Source organism: Archocentrus centrarchus, chromosome 8 (genome assembly GCF_007364275.1).
Source record: "Archocentrus centrarchus isolate MPI-CPG fArcCen1 chromosome 8, fArcCen1, whole genome shotgun sequence".
In the NCBI taxonomy this organism is placed as follows: Eukaryota; Metazoa; Chordata; class Actinopteri; order Cichliformes; family Cichlidae; genus Archocentrus; species Archocentrus centrarchus.
Window position 1 is genome coordinate 29,402,677 of NC_044353.1, and position 23,708 is coordinate 29,426,384.

The 23,708-nt window shown below is 40.5% G+C and overlaps 1 protein-coding gene across 1 annotated transcript in view; it reads left to right on the top strand.

Annotated features, from left to right (window-relative positions):
* The window catches only part of shank1 (SH3 and multiple ankyrin repeat domains 1), a 103,619-nt gene that overhangs the window by 19,135 nt on the left and 60,776 nt on the right, over positions 1 to 23,708 (top strand). Inside the window, exon 2 of the mRNA XM_030735698.1 lies at positions 11,659 to 12,210. Within this exon, the coding sequence (XP_030591558.1) occupies positions 11,710 to 12,210 (501 nt within the window). The 5' untranslated portion in view covers positions 11,659 to 11,709. The remainder of the gene's footprint in view (positions 1 to 11,658; positions 12,211 to 23,708) is intronic.

The following is a 23,708-nucleotide window of genomic DNA, read 5'->3' on the forward strand; positions in this document are numbered from 1 at the left end:
CCACCAGCGCTCACCCTAGTTTAATGGCACGAGGGATGGTTACATCAGAGCATGCGTAGAACACGTGGCTTCATTCTCCTTTGCTTGAGCATCCTTGGGTCACTACAGTTTAGAGGTGTTTTATGTGACTTGCAGATCCCACATGGAGTCTTTGTGCCGAGGGACAGTCACATGCATGTGCAACTGTAGCTTTATTCTTGTGTATCCACATCTTTACAGGGCTTGTATGTGTCTGTGTGACCTTGCTGCACACACAGACAGGCTGTACAACAGATTTGTGTCCATTTGTGTGCATCAGAGTGCCATTTTGTGTGTAGATGTCAAACAAGGAAGGAGGGAAATTGGCCGTTCCAGTTTAGTGGCAGGAAAGTGGGGCGATCTGTTCTTTGGAAGTTTCCCAGTGAAATTTCCTGGGGACCAAGACACTGAAAATATCTATCTATATGCACACTATGTCCTACATAAAAGAGGGTGAACCACAGAGAGAGAGGAGAAGGAGAAAGAGAGAGCGTGTGAAGATAGATGTGTGTTTGTGAGAGATAAAAAGAAAGGGAGGGAGGTTAGATGTCACTGTGCTGGTGGGATGTCAGTCTTTTGATGGCATCACACAGACTGCAGATAGATTGAAGCTTAGTAGAACGAGGTCAAGACTCTGGCAAGTCACCCAGGAAAGTTACCTCATTTCCTTCTCACTTCTGCCACACAAAAACCTCTCAAGTATAACTGAAAATGCTGCCTCATAACCCCATTTTTTCCCCCTGCTTATCACCCTCAGCCTTCAGCAGAAAGTTAAAGTGGCACAGATGCGTGATTGTGTCTACAAGAATGGATTCATATAGGCTACATTTTTTTCCTAGTTGCTGTGTGTTAACAGGGTTCAAATCCATCTTTCCCTTGCCCAACACAGATTTGTCAAACATACCACTTTCTCCTGTGAGCTTTGTGTCTTTCAAAAACAGATGTTAATGGCTCATCTCACTTGTTCCCCATCCATGAATATCTTACCAATTCATATCTGACAAGTGTGATACTACTCAGAGCTGCCAGCCACCTGTTTCATTTGTTGATTTGAGCTCAAGTGCATATTGAGTAAATATACCCCTGGAATTCAAATTCTGCTAAAGGTAATTACAAAGCAGTGATACACAAAGCATTTCAGTCCTGCCAAAAGAGCTAATGCTCCTGTGATTTTACTTTCTGCTATTTGTCCACCACACACTCTTAGACTGATCCAACTTAAATAACAAGATCTCAGCCTGATGTATTTCCAGCACGGCATCATCTTCTAATAGTTTATTTCAGTCAGGGCCGGTATAGATAGAAAAAGCAGCACTAACACCTCCACATAGAAAACAGAGCAGAAATCAATGACATCAGACATGATTAAGTCAGACACTCCATGAAAGGAGGCGCTGGGGGTGGAGGTGGGTTGCAAAGCAGCTTGTAGATGCGTAGAACCTATAATAATAATAATAAGATGCATAGAAGGCTGAGCCATCTTTGTGCTCAGCTGGGATCAGCTTGACTTTGTGGCCCGCTTTGACACTATACTAGATTTTTTTTTCAACATAATGCATGTGTAGCACAATATTTCCCACAGAAATAGACTGTATTGGTGGCAATAGGTTGTCCTTGCATGTGTGTGTGTGCACATGTATGCAAAAATAGGGGCGGTGCTTATGCTTTTAAAATTACAATTATAAATAATAATGATATATATATATTCTGTGACAATAAATAACAGAATAAAATTCAGCTGCTTCTCCAATTGGTTCTTCATCCTGTGGATGAACTACAAGCCCACAGCCTGTAACAGCAGGAAGAACTGCTGGTCTTTTTCTGGTCTGTAGCCTCAGTGAGGTCAGAGTAGCGGCACGTGAGCCAGTTTTCCACCTGCTGCAGGGTCTGGAGTACATCTCAAAGCAGAAGAAGAACTGCAGTTCCCAGCTACAGTCCAAGACGGTGCAACTGAAGCCTGTCCAGCGGTGGGATGAGAGACTCTTGGGAAAGCAGCTGAATGACGCAACATTAAAAACTGAATTAAAAAAATCTAAATTACACTGATTGATCAGATGGCTGAGGAGTAATTTTCAACTGGGGCACATATACCACAAACCAATGCATTTTATCATAAACGCATTTAACAGACCACCTAAAGAGCAAATATGAAAAGACAAAATCATCCCCGGGGCAGCACGGTGGCGCAGTGGTTAGCACTGCTGCCTCACAGATAGAATACCATCTGGAAGGCCTGGGTTCGATTCCACCTTGGCCCAGGCCTCTCCCTCTCTCTGTGTGGAGTTTGCATGTTCTCCCCGTGCTTGCGTGGGTTTCCTCCGGGTACTCCGGTTTCCTCCCACATTCCAAAGACATGCACTTACTGGGGTTAGGTTAATTGGCTATTCTAAATTGCCCATAGGTGTGAATGTGTGTGTGAAAGGTTGTTCGTCTCTCTGTGTTGGCCCTGTGACAGGCTGGCGACCTGTTCAGGGTGTACCCTGCCTCTCGCCCTATGACAGCTGGGATAGGCTCCAGCCCCCCCGCGACCCTGAACAGGATAAGCGGAAGCAAATGGATGGATGGAAAATCATCCCCTTGTTACAATAACGGCCTAAGTCATTTTTTGATGAACGTTTTATTTTTGCCTAAATCATGTAGATTTCTATTTTTCGTTGAGTTTTTTGTCTTTTCTGAAAACCCTAAAAAAAATGACTTAGGCCATTATTTTAAAAAGGTGATGAAATGTTGTTCCACATGCTTAAAATGCAGAAATATCATGACTGCATGCACAGCACAGTTGTAAATCATCATGTAAAAAAAGAGACTGACATAGACTGTGTTTGCATAACATACTGCTGTGTCTGAAATAAGAGACTCAATGACAAACACTTTTGAAAGCGACGCTGCCAACAGAGCAGATAAATATGAAAGCTGTCAGATCTTTTCAGGAGTACAAATGAATCTCCGGCAAACGTGTGAAAGCAGGGCCACGCAAGCGCAACACTGCCAGCGGCAGAACAAATAAAGTTTTCACTTTGCCAATGTCCATTAACTCATTGTGTGTTTGTCTCACACTAACACACTTATCGATCTACTGTAAGTACATTTATGAATTAAAGGAAGGTGTTCAAAGTAGTAGTCTGACATTTTATGAAATAACTTTACTCAGTTTAGTGCCAAGAGTTAGGTAAAAGGATTAATCACCCTGTCGTGTCTTTATGATAAAAATGAAGGTACTGCCAAAAGCTCACTAATTTAGCTTAACACAGATGGGAAAGGGGTCAGAAATTCTTCCTCAGCTACGCCCAAAGTTAACAAAGTATGCCCACCACCGTCTTTTATTCAGCAGCTCCCCTAAATCTGCCTAGCAGTGTATCCAGAACTCACAAATTACCATTTATTTATGTCTATACAAAAAGTGCAGCAAAGATTTATGCTCTTGGCAGGAAGCTGTGACTTGTTGATATCTTGCTCATAAAGAAGTTGGTCTTAGAAGAATATTGGAAACCACTATCTGTATGCCTAAAGCTGCATTTTCAGTCGACTTCTCCTGCAAATTTTCATACTTTTTTCCAGGGATTGGTCCATTGGTGTGGAAGACAACGTGAAGTTGTGTGGGAAAATGTATTTTTGCTCTTTTTATTTTAAACATTATAAGCTCAGATTTTCATTTTAATTTCTCACTTCTGATAACTATATTGTGATGTTCTGCAGTGAAGCATGGCTAGCAGACCTAGAGCAACAAGATCTACTGTCCTTGAAGAAGATACGTGATGTCCAAAGTGATGAATGCTTCATAATCTCTAGATGAAACAAACGGTGCATATATGATAAACACAATGAAAAAAATGTTCTATAATGGGGTCATAAATGATTATTTTAGTCGCTAAAATGCATTGGCTGCTTGGTTGTTCCTGTAAAATCAGTTTTCTGGGTGCATACACTGAAAAAAAATATCAATAATTCCTCCAGGGGTTCAAATTTTTCTCACTGTTTAGTTTTGTTATACACCTGGCTTTTGGTGAGTTTTAGGCGTAAAACCTTCATGCAGAAAAATGACCCAGTATGTTCTGATGTGACACCAAGGTGTGCTGTCCTGGCGGCCATGTGTGATGAATTGGACTCCTAAAGACATCTTTTAGAAAATGTCAGTATTTGACGCCCTGTGAATGAGAATGATGTGAACTTCCCCGGCAGGGGGACATCAAGTGATCCTTATTCTGTGGATGCCAAACTCACTCAGCACTGTTCTTGGGACTTGGTTCTTCTTTTCCAGTCTTTGTGCTCAGCTCCTCAATCTTCTAATCTTTCTATGTGTTGTGGTAAAGCATGCAGTAATGAGGTACTGCTTACTGTACGGATAATCGGCAGCTGAATCCAGAAACGTCTTGTCCGCACGTTGCTTCTTCTTCACACTGACACAACATATCACAGAAGAATAAGACGTCTTAACACCTTGTAACAGCACGACCCTCTCTTTTAATGTGTGTAAAAAAGCATTATGCTTTTTTGTATCTGTTCACCGTTCCTGCACGGCCTTCTCGCTACTTCCCTCGTGTAGCTGACGTCTCCTCCTCAGTCTGATTGCTCCGTGAGGTGAAGGCTGGCGGGGTTAATGCAGTTCTGGGTTGCAGAACTGACTGAAAGTGTTAATGATGTGACCCAAAACTGAAACAGCTCTCCAAGGAGAATGGCGAGAGAAAGAGATTTTCTACAGCCAGATACAAAGGCTGAGGAGATGATTATCACTTGTTGGCATCAGGCAGCATCTAATCACTCCATCGCCCTCTTCCTCATCACTAAGATAGACACACATAAGTGCGCACACACAGATTCATTATGAGGATCTTTTATGTGTGAATCATGACTTTTCTTTTGGGAGCTGATTATCACTTTCCCTCTCATAATTTTCCCTCTGACCTGTTCCAGCTTAATTGATGATGAGTGATTTTTCTCTACAGTTTGGATTAAAACTTTTTAGCTGCTTCTCCCTCCCTTTGGATCACTATAGTATCTAGCTTAAAAAATATACCAGTAAATAGCTAAGATTGTGTGACAAATGGATCTGTCTCGCCAACCACTTTCAGATTATCATTTCAGAAGGCTGATGATCACTGTGCAGTGTGGGTGGATTTTACTTCACAACTTCAAGGTACGAGTTCGTTAAAAACCTGCACTGAAACCTGCTCTGCCTGGTTTAAGGAGCTCCCCACTGTAAAATAAATTACATTATGGCTTTCACTAGAACGTTTCAGCATCTCACGAGTGTCTAGATAATGTTTCAGAGCTTTCTCCAACGTGACAGAATTGAATTCTATCAAAAGGTGCTCTCCTTTCAAGTGTTTGGCACGAAAATGTGGGAAAGGGCCAAATCCAAAAACAGTGCTGACTCCGGGTTTTGGCAGCTTTAATAAAAAATAATTTTGGCAGTATTTTTATGGTTCAGCCTGACCTTCCCTCCTCACTGTCTTCTTCTCTCCACCATCGGCCCTGTGAGTTCACACCTTCTGGTTTGACAGACACCTCTCACATTCAACGCCCGTCCTCGCTCTCCTCCTTCAGAGTTCATTTGTTCCATCACAATATCTCCACAGTTTTTTTTGTATCCTTCCTCTTCTTTCTCTCACTCTTCTTCTTCTGCCTTCATCTTCCACGTGTGCCATTTTCTTGTTGTATTTTCTGCAATGTGCTGCTCTCACCTCATATATAGCACATTGCCTCTAAGGATGGCTGTGTCTGCTCTGTTTGTTAATGGAACCAGTTTAAATCAGACTAATTTGCCAATTGATTCAATTATGAACAGATTCTAAGACTTAATGGATCACAAGAGCATAAACCACCTGAACTTTGAAGATCCCCCTCCCTTTTCTCCAGCATGTTCAGCTGGACATAATTTTTTTTTTGGTTCAAAGTGAATCAGTGACTCACTATTTATAAAAGAGACTGCCATGATAAGCACTACAGATATCAATATCTTGTGCTCAGTGATGGCTTTTGTGATTTCCTTAGTGTAGATGCCACAGTGACCAGCAAACTCAATGAGGGTTTTATGGATCTTATTTTGATCCACATGTTTTGTCAAATCTGTTGACTGTTGTGTCGAGCTGATCAAAATATGGGACAGTGTGCCAGTATATGGGATGGGGGATTAAAGTCTGACACTTGGTAAGCCTTAAAACTGGCTGTTTATCAGAACCAGTTTTGGTTACATTTTAAGGCACCGGGTGTGGAAGGCACTGCCCTGCAAAGCCTCCATAAGGAGGCAGATTGGGTAGTGTGTAGAATAATCTTAAGATGCACTGAGTGCATTGGAATGTGACTGTTGATGCACCAGTATGTGATGAGCTACACAAAATGTTTATGTGTCCCTGAAGAATTATCCAACTGATTTTAATGATGAGCCGACTTTTCCTGTGGCACCCCCATTAATATTTCTACTTTCAGAGAAATGTGTCAGTGCCTGATGTTTAGTAAACACATTCATATCCTCTTCAAGATGAACAGTAATAACTTTAGCACTAGCAAAGATTTAATTTGAAAGCAAAAAAAAAAAGACTTATCTGTCAGCCTTATGGAGTGTAGGAAACAAAAGTCCAGTTTCTTTTTCTGGCATGTGTACAGTCAGTGTGTTTGCAGTAAAAAAAAAAAAAAAACACGAGCAGATGACTAAAATTTATGTCACAATGACCCTTCGAGTTGCTCTTACCGATGTGCAGTAACCTCCCACCCCATATTAAACTTGCCCTTTTCTCTCTGTCTCTGTTATTTGTCTTTCCTCTGTCTCCTCACACCTTCCTGACACATCTTTGATTACTCAGCAGGATGCAAAAATGTGGATTGTTCACTTCTGTTTATTATCATATCATATGTGGGCACATGCTATATCGCTATATTGGTCAGCTTTCTGACAAAACTGCAGCAGTCGGGCAGCTCTCTTTTCTTCTTTATCCCATTGCTTTTGTCTCTTTTATACATAAGTTCCCTAAAAAACAAATTTATAACCCAATCCTCCTCTCATCATATTCTCTGTGTTTAGTTTTATTGTGGATGGTTCATTCCCCCGTGAGCTTCCATAGAGGCCTCATCAGTTTTTATTGTCATTTAAAGGAGTTTTAACCTTTTCTTGAAATTTAAAACTTAAAAATATCTGAGTCAGAGTTGCAAGTAGAGCTGAGTTAATACTTAAGCGCTGTGATCTCAGGCACTTCTGTTTGATGAATTTGCTCCACTACATTTATATTATTATGGTGGTTACTGTTTACTGCAGTAGATCAAAAATGTTAGTTTTTTTTAATTGTTATTCCCTTATTGAGTGAATATGAAGCCCACAGTCCATGTATCATGTAGTGACTGTATAACCTTTCTACATTCTTTTAATTAAAGAACACAAATTAAAACACTAAAAAAATAAAAATAAAAAAACAACCCTCAAAAGTATCTTTGTTAACTAAAAAACAGAAAAATGAAAATTGAATCATACATTTTCTCTGGGTACAGACCCAGGGGCCCATTCACAGTTGGAGGCCCACCCACATATTCCCCAAAACACGAATGTATGTACTTTGTGTTTTTCATCATTAAAAAAGATTTAAATGGTAGATTAGAATACAGTAGTCCCTGTTACATCCGGCCCTTTTTCCTGTGCACTGCAAAACTAGTAGTCTCTCCCAAACTCAGTTAGGTATGAGGCTGCAGTACTTCCCTCTGACCAAACATAAGTTGGGTTAGCAGGTGACAGAGCACAACCTGACAGCGAGAAGGTCCTGGGTTTGACTCCATCAGCTAGCTGGGGCCCTTCTCTGTGTTTGCATGCTCTCCCTGTCCCTGTGTGGGTTCTCTCTGGGTACTCCCAGTCCACAGACATGCATGTTAGGTGATTCTAAATTGGCTGTGGATGTGAGCATGAACGCTTGTCTGTCTCTATGCGTTAGCCGTGGGGCAGACTGGTGATCTCTCAAGGGTGTACCATGCCTTTCACCCCACAACAGCTGGGATAGGGTCAGGCAAGTTGGGATAGCAAAGGAAAATGGGAAAAAAAGGGGAGGAAGTGAGTGGAAATTCCCATCTGACAGTGAAAGCTATTTTGAAATGCAATGTATTTACACTCACGTAATTTTGTAATTTAATATCAGGTCTTATAGCAGCTTTAAGCAAAGCATTTAGTGAATTTATATTGTGATGTTTATGTTTTATCTTCAAGTGAGACACAGTGATCTCCATAATGACTTTGAACCATTCTGTATGTATATGCTAGTGCTGTGTTTAATTACTGAAGAAAGAAAAAAATATCCTGGCCGTTAAAACCAAGTTTGCTGGGGCCGATTAAACATTTGGACTCATGGGCATGAGTATGAGTGAGCGCTAAATTACATGCAAAAATGTTATTGTTTAATCAGTCCCTTGTGTTACACAGAATTGCTAACAACGTTGAGATTTTTCCTTTAATTCAGTCAGTGTCAGCTTTCCATGTTCATTTAGCATCAATCACAACACCTGCAAATATTTCTGTGGAAAGTCTTAAATAAAAACTCTTTTACCAAAACAAATATTTAAAATGCTGCTTCAGGGTATTAATAATAAAATGCAAATTATGAAGGGACCGACAATCTTTGGTGGGTGATATAATCTGGAAGTTGTGCTCTACAGTTCGCAGTACACACTTGTCTTATTTTTCCTGGCTGCAAGCAGAAACTTGAGGTTTTTAAAAGATGGAGACAGAAATGTTTTCAGCCACTCAGTAGTTGTCACAACCAGTTCTGCATTCAGCGAGTTTATTTGTGTGTGTGTGTGTGTGAGAAGTGAGGAGAAAATGAAAGGCGAGAGAAGGCTGACATGGAATATCATCTCAAGGCAGACACAAAGTATCAAAATAGCAAGCTGTTCAGTCTCAAACTCAGGCTTTAGATCATGGTTTTTTTTTGTTGCACTGTAGTAAGAACTACATTTTTTTCCATAAAACAGATTTATTTCAGCTATTCAGATCAATGTGCATGATGTGGCATGAAATAAATAATAAATACTTGAATCAAGGCAGCTCTTTAAGCTGGTTACAGTTGTGGTCAGAAGATTACATACTCTCAGCTTGGGCATGAATGTGATGGTAATTTCGGGCTTTTAATGATTTCTTTGAACTGTTCTTTTCCCAGTGTGGAATGATTGTACAGCATACATTTTGAATACCTTTAAAAAACAAGAATTGGGTGGACAAGTTTGAAATTATTTTGGATTTTTTCTAATCCACACAGGGTCAAATAACCAGACATGTTTGGTAGCTGTCAACAAGTTTCTTCCATAATTGTGGCTGGATATTAATATGAACATCAAACATGTCATCCACTCGTCCATTTGCTGTTTCATTTTTTTGTAGTTTTGTTTGATTCAACCCTTTTGTTTCTCTTTGAGCTGGACAGATGGTGGTTTTAACTCTCGCTCCCACGAGGAAAGCCGAAGCCTCAACATTACAAGTCTGACACATTTTTTCCATCACAACATGACTCCGAGTTCCCCTGAGTCTCTCAGCTGCCTCGTGACACACACACACACACACACACACACACACACACACACACACACACACAAACAACCATTTAAAATTTAGATTTCCCTCATTATATGTGCCTGATATTCATTTAAGTCAAATCAAAACCAACTTAATACTTGATACTGCATACTTTTCAGATCAGTTTTGAGAAAGGCACTTAGATCTTCATGTAAAAATCTGCAAAATGACTGGTAATTAGAGCTTCTTGAGTAAATTTGTGTAATTGCTTACAAATGAGATGATAAATGAGATGTTTTCCTTGTCTTTCTCTGCATCTCTCTCTGTTGACTTGTCTATCCTCCCGTTTCAACCAGAGCGTTGCATTCCTCGCCGTTTGTTATTCAGCTGTTTGGGTCTGTGTGGAGCTGTCCAGAATGTAGTGGTGCTGAAAATCCTGAAACAGTGCACAGAGCCAAGCGGAGGCCTTCAGGGACAGATCTGTTATCTTGCTCACTGGCACTCTGAAGTGGATTCTCAGCTCTCACAGGGGTGATGGCAAGAGCAAGAGTGTATGGTTTTTATGTTACATGAAGTGCTATTGTCCATTACAAGTGTCTGCGCTGTAGATGTGCGCTGACACATTGTCCGTGTAGTGTTAGATTATACTGTGTTGGTTTACTGGTGATTATTATTAAGAAGATGCAGATGAAAAGTATAAAATAAATATCAAAATAGGAATGTTGCAGCTGGTATGACCATCCCACAGTTTTCTTTATTTTCTCCCTCAAATAAGAGAACAGAGTGAGCCTCTGTATGCAACAAGCAGCCAGTCTGGCCTTGGTGATTCAGTAGAGACAGAAAACACCACACAGAACATGGTCCTGTCTGAAAAAGCTCCAAAAAATAGTGAGAATTCTCCAAATACAGGCACCAACTCAAAAAAAAAAGTCCATCTACAGAATGATGCTAGATTTGTCTCCTAGCTTCAAGGCACTGAGTGACCAAACTCCCTAAAGAAAGCGCAAAAATAATAGTGAAGGCCAAAAGTTTTGGTAGTGGTACAATTTTATTGTGTTTCATACACTTTGTTATTTCTGTTTGTACTCAGAATACTTTTTATTTTTGATACCCCAAGCCAATTAGGCAACACCTTTGCCATTTGACGTCGTGCTATGTCATACTGGAAAATGAACAGATAATCACTAAATTGCTCATGGATCATTGGAAGATGTTTTAGCATGGTCAAAGATAGCAAAATTATGTTTCAAAGTTTTTGGATACAAAGAAATATTTGTTTTACATAACAAATATTTTTATGTAAAAGTGGGAATTTGATGTGCCCGTCCGGTTAGAGTAGAACAGACAATCACAAAGGTGGGAAAACAACAAAGTCAGGAAGTAAAACAACAAAGTAAAACAACAAAAAAGGACAAATCGGGGATAAACAGATAAAGAAGCATGAAAAAAATTGGAGAAAACTGAGCACTTATAAACATGAGGATGAGATATCAAAGAAAAAAAAACAGGAAACAAAACTCAGACACCAAAATTGTAACAACGCTTCCTGTGAAAGGAGCATTAGTGGTTACCTGCAGCTGCCTTTGTCTGCTGATCTTCGAGGATCTCACCAGGTTCACTCAGGGTCTGGGTGATCAGCAGTTACTGACCTAAACAGCTGGGATTATAATTTTTGCCATAACTGAGCAGTTTTCTCTTTACTGTTGCGCAATTCAGGATTCTTTGAGCGCTGTGTCTCTCTTGTGCAATGTCTCTGTGTCCACCTTTTATATATGGCCTGTGTGTAGTACTCCAAAGTTGTCACAGTTGTAACTCCTTAAGAGTCTATACCAGTACAGTAATACTTACTGACACAGTCCCATCTGTCAGAGTGAAATACCAGCATGTAATGGAGACAGAAAGCTTCTGAAGGTTCAAACTTGCTCTGAGTTTAATGTCTGGCGAGAGTCTGGGAGCTGAAAATTAACACCACAAGTGGCTTCAATTATAGATGAGGTGTGAATAGTATGTCATCATGCGTTCAGGGTTAGAAGTACTGCATGTCTGTTACCATAGAGACCAGATTATTTTAGAGTGATGCTGTATAGATGTTCTACTTAAAACTTTTCTTCTGCAGTTTGTTCTGATCATGTCCTCTCCTCCTTCTTTTCCCTGTGCAGTGTCTCTCTGGGAATGATGGTGTTGCCACTGCTGCCGCCCTCTCTGTCGCCATGACGATGCCATTTAGTCCCCTGTCCAGCGACGAGGAGCAACAAAGGATGCTAGGAAACAGTCGACATCTCTATCCTGGGGCAGAGGACGAGGAAGAAGAGGAGGAAGAGGAAGAAGAGGAAATGGAAGAAGATGAGCGTGATGATGAAGGGGAAGAGGAAGAAAATGGTGAGCTGGAGGGGGAGGAGGAAGACGATGAGGAGGAGATGCTGGAGGAGGTCAGGCGTGGAGGCCTCTCGAGGGGCGGCAGAGGCGAGGCACACAGGCAGTCAGGTAAAATGGCTGGACGTCCCACCGGGGACAGGCAGGTCCGACCAGGAAACCCTGGAAACCCCTATTCATCTAACCCCGGATCCACACACCAACAACAGGCCAATCAGATACAGCAGCAGCAGCAGCAGAGGAGGCTGAAGGAGCACAGTGCCAGCTCGTTGCCATCTGAGGACGCCCACATTGCCATGATGGTGTTTCGCATTGGCATCCCAGACATTAAGCAAACGGTGAGTGCTGTTGGTGCACAGAAACAATCACTGACACGTTTATAAACAGAGCATCAAATCCACCCTGCTTTTCCAACAGTTTTAACACCTAAGATTGAAGATGCATTTAGCTATGAATCATGGAACACAAGGTTTTTTAATGAAATATCAGCTTTAATCCATTTATTCTATTTCATAAAAAATATCAAATAAAAATAACTGTTTTGATATTGTGTGCATGGGAAAGTTCTTTAGTTTTAGGCTTTGGTGGTTTGGTCAGTTGTTTCAACACAACCAGCATAGGGAGACTTTGGGATGTCTACATAATACTTAAATGTTAACACCATATATACTCTGAATGGCTTAAATCCTGCTCCAAACAAACACCACACATAGTCTCAAAACTAAAACTGAATATTTTTATATGATAAAAACAGAACCGATCCAAATCCAGTGAGGGAACTAAATGAAGCTTAAACAAATCATAAACAAAAAGTAGGTAGATGGACTGATGAGGGTTGTCGGTGACGTTCAGGGGAATTTTAATCACTTGCCGCAGAATGCTGTGGTTCGTGATGTTTTCAGTTAGAAGCATACCGTATATGCATATAAGGTAACTGATAACAGCTGAGCAAAGGCTTCAGACTGCCAACACAACTCCAACTAAGACCTTCTTCCCTTTGCTGTTTGGTCAGATGCATTCTGTGTAGTACCTTTATGGACATGGTGTTCTTTTGGCATCAGCAACTTGATGCATTTATTTGGTTTTAGAGACCCACAATGGCTGCATTTGGACATTGGAGTGGTGGCTGGCTTAACCTTGGGAACAGCAGCGTGAAAAGTGACATTACAAATGCTGGTGCAATTTGATGTCATTTCGGCTTCTCAATTTTTGCTGCCGGGTTGAAGATACAATGATACAAGTGGGCAATTTCATTGATATATCAGTACAGGAGCTCAGAATTTCTTAGATCATACAGAAGGTGATGCTACAACAGCTTGAAAAGATGAGACTTTCTAGAGAAAACTTTGAAAAAACCTCTACAATCACAGTGTCTGACTCCAGATTGCTGCACTCCTTCCACTGTGTGTTTTAACTGTTCATAACCCTGTGCTTTGCGAGTAACAGACACACTCCAGTTGCATTGAAAAACTGCAACGTGTTACATCCCTGAAATGAGAATCAGAGTGGCATGGTTTAGAAAACACAAGCAAACAGACAAAGGAAAAAAAAAATCCCAGATTTGATGCTTGCTTTCATAAAAGAGCACTAAAAATGCAGCCATTTTTAGTGAGTATAGAAATAGATAGAAGGGTTGAGTAAAAGATCTGTGAAAAAATAAAAATTTTAAAGGTGTGAAAACAAGGAAGCCTTCATGAGACCTTCAAAAGAAATACACGTCGCCTCAGGTTTACTGTGGAACATCTATGGCTCTGCACTGACTCAATGCAGTTTGCTTCCTGGTATTAGGTAGGAGGGAGCCATGTTCGGCATTGTTGCCCTGGGGCCAATCATTCCTTAATCCCTCCACAAATGTATGACAGTATATGTGGTCAGTTCAGTCTAACTGGGCAATGTGCAGCATGAAAGAAACAGTCTCAGAGGGTGGAGTGTATAATTCTCTCTCTCACTGCATCAGCAAAGAAAAACTGAGATAAGTGCAAATACTTGTCAGCAAAGTGGCTCTCTGAGAGAGAGAGAGAGAGAGAGAGAGAGAGAGAGAGAGAGAGAGAGAGAGAGAGAGAGAGAGAGAGTCTTTCAAGGTGACCCAGCTCCTGAGAAAAGACAAGGAGCGTGAGAGGCAGAGTCAAAACGCACACAAAAGCAATTAAGATGAGAGTATATGGACGAGAATTTGATTTTGCAATGCAGGAAAAGATTCAGAGTCAAATAGAGCGAAGCTGAAGTGGAAAGAGGAGTAAGGGAGCGGGGGAAGCGTAGCCCCTGGCTTAATGTTGCCAAAGAGATTTTAAATGGCGTAATAAAGCACGCCGTGAAAAGCCCTTTTTAGGTGTGACTGGTTTTAAGAGGGTTGTCCACAATCATGATAGACCAATCTGCCATCGCTCTCCATTTCCTGGATGCGGTCTTGCACCACATTACTGCAACACAAGTGTGTCTAAATTGGCTTCACACGCTGGAGATGGAGCTGCCTCCGTGTGCAGTACTTTACTTTAACAACTCACAAAAATCAGGCGGAAATCACCGCCAGGCGTTTTCCTGACTTTTCCCCACTTGTATCTCTGTGATGAGTGATCTGTTCAAATGAAACTCACTGATAATTCACTAAAGAGCAAATCGTCGTGGATGTGAGGCACTCAAGCTGCATCGTTGCTCATTTCCAGATTAAAACTGCACCAGACTACCTTTGTGCTCTGCAAAAAGAAAGCTTCAGGCATTTGCTGTCTGTCCTCTTTTCCTGATTGTGTTAAGTGATCGAGGCCTCTGTGATGTATTTATTGGTTGCTTTATAAACCAACAGCAACAACACGGCTGCAAATGAGAGCATGGGTGTCCATATTTTGTATTTACCATCCCAGAGCACTATAAATGCTTCGCTCATCGCTTCTTCCTCCCTCTTGCTGCTGTGTGATTTATTATTGATCTGTGCATGGGTGTTTTCAGCCATGTTTTGGTGTGTGTGTGTGTGTGTGTGTGTGTGTGTGTGTGTGTGTGTGTGTGTGTGTGTGTGTGTGTGTGTGTGTGTGTGTGTGTGTGTGTGTGTGTGTGAGATTTGGTGTTTTTAAAATCAGACCATAAATAATTCACTGCTCCCTATTTATTCTAACAACAGAATCAAAGTTTTATTGTAAAAACATGAATAAATGAAAATGGTTTGGAGGGAGATGCTCACTTGTGCTTGGGGGCGAAACCTCAGAAATTTACTAGATAGTTGCATAAAGACAGAAAGATAGAGATTGTTCTAGAAAATGGCACTGAGAGATGGGTTCAAAAAGAGAAAGGGGGAAGGAGATGGAGACAGAGTAGATTAATGTACAAAGAAGATAGAGGTAAAGGTAAATGGGGAGAGATAGAAGTAGATCAAAGTGGATGGAAGCTAAGAGGTTGGTAGATGTAGGAGTTAGAGATGCATTGAGATTGATGAAGTGAAACAAACAGAAATAAAATAAAGGTGAACTGAAAATGGCGCTACAGAAACCACTTGGTTTCAGATTGATGTTGACTTTTAGCTGAAATGATGCAATTTTTTTAATGGTTATTTTCTGTATTTTTACATCTGAACCTCCAAAATTTATAAAAGATTCACACTGCATTTGCAATAAAGACTAAAAATCTCTGTAACAAACATCTGAAGTTCCATGTTTTCTTGGTTAAGCACAGACCTCAAGATTAATCATGCAATTCAGCGTATGACCTCATAGAAATTCAGTATCACAATAATCAGCTAAACTTAAAGTGGACCTCTTCTGTTTTTCCTTGATGTCCATCATATATACTGCTCCATTAGCGGACGCTCATATTAAACCTGCCCAGAATTTCAATCAGATCACTGTGTGTGCAGGCAGAGCTGAAAGCTCTGGATTCAGTCTGATCTAAGCACTCAGTTTTTCTACTCTTGGCTCTATCTGATGTCATAGAGAACAGAAGTCCCTAATATGGCCAAGGCAGGCTGACAGCTCTGGTTGTGAGCACAGAAGCCCCACCCAGCTGTTAAACATCTCTGTAGGTTCTCAGTCATCCAGGTTAAGACGTTGAGTTGAAGGCAACCAAAAGGCTTCAGGGTGGGTCAGCGATTCTCGGGACTACCTGCAAGGTGACAACCCCACCAGCTTGTTTCAGACACAGGATGAACTGAAAGGTTCAGGTATGAGCTAAATAAAGAATAATTTGAACTGTGAATCCTGCAAAGCTGCTTTAGCAAATACAAGTGTAAGAATAAGAAGCTGGAAATGAGCATATTGGCTCCCTTTGAAATGTGTAACATTTCTCAGATTTTTATGATTTCTTTACCAAGGTGAGAGCTGAGGCAGAGGAATGTGATCCGTGACATTTTTTTTCTGTCTTTGATGAAACCAGGTGGAGAAGTTGAGAATGGGCAATAATCAGGTATATTTTGATGTGGCTCAGAATGATTTTCTTTAAAGTTAAGAGATAGATGGGCTCCACTGAAAGACCTTCAAATTTTATTTTGAGAAAAACAAACAAAAAACAAAAAAAAGGCTGATTAAAGTCAAGCTTTTAGCTTTTTAATAGGAAAGATTTTTATGTCTTCTTCTTTTGTGTGGTGGTGCAAAGGGTTAAATCAAATAAACAAATATATGTCTTTAAGGTAATTAGATGCTGATTTTTCTCTTGTAATTTGTGTAATCTGCTTACTTTTTTGAACCTATAAAAGGCTTGAAATCACATTCATTAGCTTGATTTAAAAAATAGCTTTTTGGGGGTAAATAAAAGTAACAGCGATCTAGTACATTTGTCTGCACTATTAGTGTGCACTATTTTAATGTCTTCACTTTTTTGCTCGCTATCTCTGAGCTGATGAGACACATGAACTCACACACTCACACTTGCAGATAAACATTAATATAAGAAAGAGCTAAACCACAACCTTATAGACTTCCTGCCAGGATGTACTGACTGAGTACATATTGTCTTACTCCCCGAGGTCATGAGAGTTATAACCCAGTTATAACTCTGACATTTACTGTGTTTTGCTCCTGCTCCCATCCTATCTTGTCTCAGCCTCCTCGAGTCGTTTTTTACTTTCTCTCTCTCTGCCTTAAACTGTACTTTCAGAGTGAAAACCTCTGATCTTCACATTTATCCCTCCTGGTCCATTTCTTGGCCTTTATCCTCCTCCACCTCCTCTCTTCTCTCACTAATGTCACGTTACATTCCTTCACCTTCCCACTACATTAGGTCTGTTCTGCATGTCAGCTAATTCGCCCTCAATAAACCCTAATTGCGTGTTAATTGCATTATAATGAGTCAAGGGACTGACTGTAGTATGCAAATGCAGATGTTATGAATAGAGGGAGGAGGATATGGAGTGATAGAAGAGTATCTACATGCAATAATGCCGAGGAAATACATAAATACACACAGACACTGCTAATTAGTTTTTTTTTTTTGGTAGAAATACAGCTCTAAAGTTTAATGTTTACCAATCAGTGGTGTGCATCTCTGAAATGATGCATTAGATGCAGTTTGATTACAAACTGACCTACACCAATTGACTCTGACATGGCAATTTATATTATGATTCCAGTGGAGTTGTTGCACGATGGACTGTATATGTATGGAGACAGGAAAAAAAGCATTCTGACTGTAAAATCTATCTTGGATCATAGGGAAAACTTTCAGTGTGTCCACAAACATGAGTTATTGATGGCATAAAAAGGCTCAAACTGGCAGCTCTTCTGAATGTTTTAAGCTTTGCGTTTTTCCTAAAGGTGCCAACATAATGAGCAATTTTAGCAGTCTTATAAATTCAGAATAAGTATCATGTTGTTGTATTCATTAAGACCTGAAACTAGTCAGACTATAACCCATCGGGACAGTGTTTACTGAGGTTACAGATTAGAGAAGATGAAGGTTGTTTTACCATATATTTCTGTACAATATGACTTCTTTTACAGAGGAGTTGCCCCTTGTTGGCCATAGGAAAGAACCGAGGTTTCTGCATCGGCCTCACTTTAATAGGTAGCTCTAAGTTGTAGCCACACTGTGAGATGTTATCATTCTTGTGTCTTGTGACTGTTGCAATAACAGTAGCAGTCTCATGGCAGCTTATGAAATGTTTACTCTATTAATTTGTGTTTCTGGACACGATTTTTTCATTTTTTTTTTCATGCCCTTGAACATGATTTTTCATGTGACCGAGCTCCTGTCTACTGATATGCATTACTAGGCTGGAGGGTCGGCAGTGTAGTGAATCATTTCACCAGCGGGGATGCATTTTTAAACTTTAGTTGTGTCATTAGAAACTTAGGGTCGGAAAAAGATCATGGTTCAAGTTGAAGAAAATGTTTGCTACTTATTTCAAAGCTCTATGTTCTTGGTTGCCATGGATGACCCTGTTTCTCTGAAGACTCTTGAGAATTTACACTGCTCGAAAAAATTAAAGGAGCACTGAAAACACATCAGATCTCAATGGGGAAAAAAATCATGCTGGATATTTATGCTGATATGGACTGAGTAATGTGTTAGGAATGAAAGGTGCCGCATCGTTTGATGGAAATAGAACGATCAACCTACAGAGGCTGAATTCAAAGACATCCTGTAAAAAATGTAGTTTGTATGGTCCCCACATACTTGCATGCATGCCTCACAACACTGGGGCTCCTAATGAGACGATGGATGGTGTCCTGGTGGATCTCCTCCCAGATCTGGACCAGGACATCACTGAGCTCCTGGACAGTCTGGGGGCAACCTGGCAGCATTGGATGGACTGAAACATCAGGTCCCAGAGGTGTTCTGTTGGCTTTTGGTCAGATGAGTGTGGGTGCAGTCAATGGTATCAGTTCCTTCATCCTCCAGGAACTGCCTGCATCCTCTTGTCACATGTGGTGACCTGATGCTATACAATGATTAAAAAGTGTTCCTTTAATTTTTTTGAGCAGTGTACATGCTGCAGATATGAAATATACTTCCCACTGAAATACATCAAACTTAAAGTTGTGCTCAGTCATAAAAAAATGGGGCAATTTGTATCCATGAGCTTGACCAAAATTATTCCTTTATCTTGACTATTTCATATCTTGCTGTCAGACTGTTATAAAGTCTTAAAGTTAAACTTGAGAAACCTTCTTTTTACATCACTGCAGATAAAAAAAGTCTGGATCTTTGAGACTCTCCTGCAACATTTCCATTTCAGTGAAAAGATCTGCGGATATGTCCTTACTCCCATACAGTGGCATTTACCTTTGTTGCTTTAAAACTCCCTTAATAGAGCTGCACAATCCTGCTGGGGAGATCTCTTACAAATGACGATCAATCAAGACCGCACTGCTGGTGCGCTGATGCTTACAAGGAGCAGGAGATGTATCAGCTTATTATATTTGTCAAGAGGGGATTTGAGACATTGATCCATGTGGACAAAAATCTGGGCTTTAGTAGGTGGTGGTTAGAGGTTAAGAAGAAGCGAGAGACAGGTAGGGGTGTTACGTAGAATATTATTTTTCACTGTGACAGCCATTTCACATTTTATTCACTAAAGGTCAAGATACTTCCGCCATATCAAATCCATGTTGAAGAAAGCTTATTACACAACCCTTCGTCTGCGAAGTGACCACAGTTTTCTGGTTAAAGTGTTTTTAGATGTCATCAGTATTTGAATGAGTCAAAGTTGTGACCTGAGTCAGATTAAAATATCATCTTTGAAATGCACGTATTTGTAATCTAGTCTACTTTAATGGTTTTTGTTCAAATGCACGTTTTGACCTACAAATTACCAGTTCAGAGATCACAGTGATGCTCAGTGGTGGATATTTTAAGCATGTACTGCAGTATATTTTTTATATTTACTACTTTACTGCTACAGACTTTGCACTTTGCTGATTGAATGTTGAACTGAAAATATATGAAATAAATTAAATATGATACAGTGTCATAAATCTGGGGTGTACTTTAGCTAATAAGCTGCATACTGCCCAGTTTAATGTCTGTGGAGCAGACCAGTAAAACCAATGCATAATAACCTACAAAAATGCATCAAGAAGTATTAGTACTAAAAATTAGTCTGAAAATAAATAATGCATTTATAAAACACACAATCAACAGCCTGAGATGTTTTAAAGGAAAATAAGTCTACCGTCCTCACAGCTCCTTGGCTTAGGCTACAGTCACACTGGTGAACACAGTGGTTGGAGACCGCTGCAACCAAAGTCTTTGTGACTTGTGATCTCCTTGCCTTTGAAGAAATGGGCAACAAATCTGAGACCTTTTGCAGTCAGTTCTCTAGTCAAGATGGTGATAAAATGGGGACAAAAACGGCAATTAGACAGAATCAGTCTGCCACTGGTCTTTGATTGAACAGAGTCGAGTTGACACTTACATGCAGTCTGTTTCAATAATACTGCAATCAGCTGTGATAAATATCACATCTGTTGCTGTAGCAGTGTACAGCACAGAATCCACACATCAGGAGTGACTCTCTCAACTTTAGACTGGATTTATCCAGTGAGGCTGATTACAAACTATTCCACTGTTGAACTCTAAAATCTGTGTTTGTGTATGTCATGTAGAAGAACACAAAACATTATTTACTGTCAGATCCTGAGCCGTCCATGTGTTAATGAAGATACTGTTACTGTACCACATCCATATGGAGTTTTGGCACTGAGTTCACAGCTTTGAGCCATCCAGCTGTGCCGATTACATACTCATTCTGATAACACTTTCCTGTCTCATTCCAAATAAATGAACACACACATATTGGGCCCAAAATGAGGCCTGCTTTCAGTGGTAAATTTAACACAACTTATAGTGACTTGTCTGCCACATAACTTAGTAACTCAGGTTTGTGTGTTTCATTTCACCCCATTCATTATAAATGACGTATCTGAATGCTTAAGCTTTATAACACCTTACTATAGCAGGTGGCACTGATGACTGTGCTCGTAGACCTTGATTCATTCAACTTTAATGAAAGTCAGTAGTGCGCTGAGGCAGAGGCCACATTTACAATATAGCTGAGCAGAAGTCTTTTGGCTTGTCAAATAAATAAAGTCACTTTAATTCACTCTCATTTTTACAGCTCCAGTTCCTGACAACGCTCATCTGAAGACTCTTTATATGATGAGGTGAAGAACCCACAATATCAAAGCGAGAATCCTAGAAATATCAGATTATCTCCTAAGGGTTTAACAGAGCCACACTCAGGCTTGGTTGGAGGGATGAGGGGAAAGAAATACAAGAGAAATAAGGAGCAGGGGTACACCACAAACAATAAACAGGAAAATTAAAAGAGAGAGTAGACACAAAATTGTATGCAGCAGTGGCGTATAACTGCATGGGGGTGAAAAAGAGAAAAGCTCAGTACATGGTATCATGGGAAGTCCCCCAGCAGTCTGAGCCTATAGTAGCAGTATTGAGGGATGGTTCAGGGTCAGCTGATCCATCCCTAACTATAAGCTTCATCAAAAAGAAAAAAATTGAAGCCTAATCTTAAAAACAGAGCGGGTGTCTGTTTCCTGAACCCAAAACTTTTTAGGGTCAAATTCACTAACTTCAGGTTTCTCTGAATAAAAGTACAATTCATATTCAAGTGGATAGAATAGCATAAAAATATCTATTTTGCTTATCCTACCTTATCATCAACTGGTAGCACATATAAAAGCTGCTGGTACATTAGCTCAGTCATGTGCACAGAGCCAGATCTGTGTATCACGAGTTTGTACAATGCCGTCACAGTGGGAGGTGAAGGCAGTCATATCTGCAGGTTTATTAGATCATCAGACTTGTGCACACCAAGTCAAGTTGGCATTTGCCCGCTGAGAGCATTAAACAGCATGAGACAGATGAGTTTTTCTACGCTGTTTGACTTGAGCTGAATTCTTTCAAACCCTCAAGTTAAAGCTGCAGCCCTCAGGCAGGATTTGGCCTCACAAATACTTCCACACTATCATTTTCCAGTGCCTAGTTAAGATGTGTGAACAACTCAGACTACAAGACACAGAGTCCAAAGCACTGTGCTACAGCACTGTAGGGTATGCATGTTAATGGAAAGATGAGCCCCAAAGGTGAACAGAAGGACCGAGATAGTAGAGAGGGAAGTATGGGAGGAGGACAGGAGGGAGGACAGCATGAATGTGAGAGTGATGGAAAGACGATGAAGGCGTGGCGGAAGAAAGAAGAGGGAACATAAGGGATTACAGGAATGCTTTAAAACTAATTCATTCTTCTGAAGTGCTGTAGGGAGAAAGCAGCTGGCTGGAGTGCTTTACAGGGAGAGTCAGAAGGGAGAGAGAAGTTAAATGACGACATGCCAGGCGCATGCATGTGTGTGTGTGTGTGTGTGTGTGTGTGTGTGTGTGTGTGTGTGTGTGTGTGTGTGTGTGTGTGTGTGTTTGTATTTGGTGGGGGGGTTATTTCCCCATAGATCTCATTAAAGGCTCCTAGTCCCCCTGCAATTGGCCTGCAGAAAAAGGCCAGAGGGGGCAGAGATAAAGAGAGCTAGAGACAGAGAGTGGAACAAGAGAGCAAGGACCGACTCTTATTTCTGCATAGATAAGTGACAGAGCTGTTACAGGAAGATGGAGAGAGAGGGGGGGAGGAGGAGGAGGAGGGAGAATAAGATAGATAGGCAGGGGAAGATAAAGAGCAGCATGGACAGAGTGAGTGGGCGTATGTGAGTGGGAAAGTGTGATCACAGCTTTAGGAGGCAAGACAGAATTTTTGGTCTGCATAATGATGAACTCACAAGAGAAACAGAAGGGCTTAGAGATGCATAAAGATTTTAATGTAAAACTAAGAATCATATGGAAGTTTTAAGTGCTGGAAAAGCTGTGACACCGGGTGCATGTATGTTTGCATGTTTTTTGGAGTTGGAGTACATCAGTGAAAATCAGGATCCTCATTCTGTGTTATGATGAACACGGTGAAATAAAGAGACAACAAAGAGTCTGACTTCACTGTTGCTTTTGGGTTTTTTTTTTCTATCGCTGATGAACAGATGGAGAAGCCAAATCCAGCAGAGAAGCAAATGCAGAGTTCAGAAAAGTAAATCTCAGATTTTGATGAGTCAAAACTCCACAAACTGCAAAAATCTGATTATGTTTACAGTCATGTTAATCTATATAAACCAATAAACCAGTCACTCCTACAGCCAATCACCAATTACATGCATGTCTTTGGACTGTGGGAGGAAGCTGGAGTATCCAGAGGGAACCCCTACAAGCACAGGCAGTGGCACTAACCACTGCACCAGTGAGCTGCCCGTTTAGCCTTTTGATCGTTTTTCCTTTCCTGTTTTTAAATATTAAGCTGTATTTGTAAACATAACCTTGAACCATCTATTTATCCAGATGTCATAGCTGCACCAGAAACCCTGACAAAAAAAAAAAAAAAATCATGACAGGATTCCTGCCTCTCTCATATGATGCATTTGCCTGGGTTTTTACTCTGTGGTGTTTGCATGTTCTCCTGATGCTCTGCTGTATCTTGTCCTCAAAAAAACCGCAGGAGTTAACGCTCCTGTTACGACGCCCTTGACCAAAGCACTGGTTTACAGCTGATGACACAATGGCTGCACACCACTTTGAATACTTTTGGGTTAAGAGTAGAGAACAAATTTCCCTGTGAGATCAGTCAGAGGTAACGTTTTCCTTTGACTAAATGAAGATTCATCAGTGGTGAAAAATACATTTACACTATTTCAGAGGGAAGTGCTGTGCTTCTGCTACATTTATTTCAGACCTGCAGTTACATCTCAGATTAATAAAATATGAGAGAATAAATAATTTATTCCAAAAGATTAAACCAGTGACTCCCAATATTTTGGGCTTGCAACCACTTAAAAGTACTGCTGTCTGGTTGGAGACTGGTTTGGACTAAA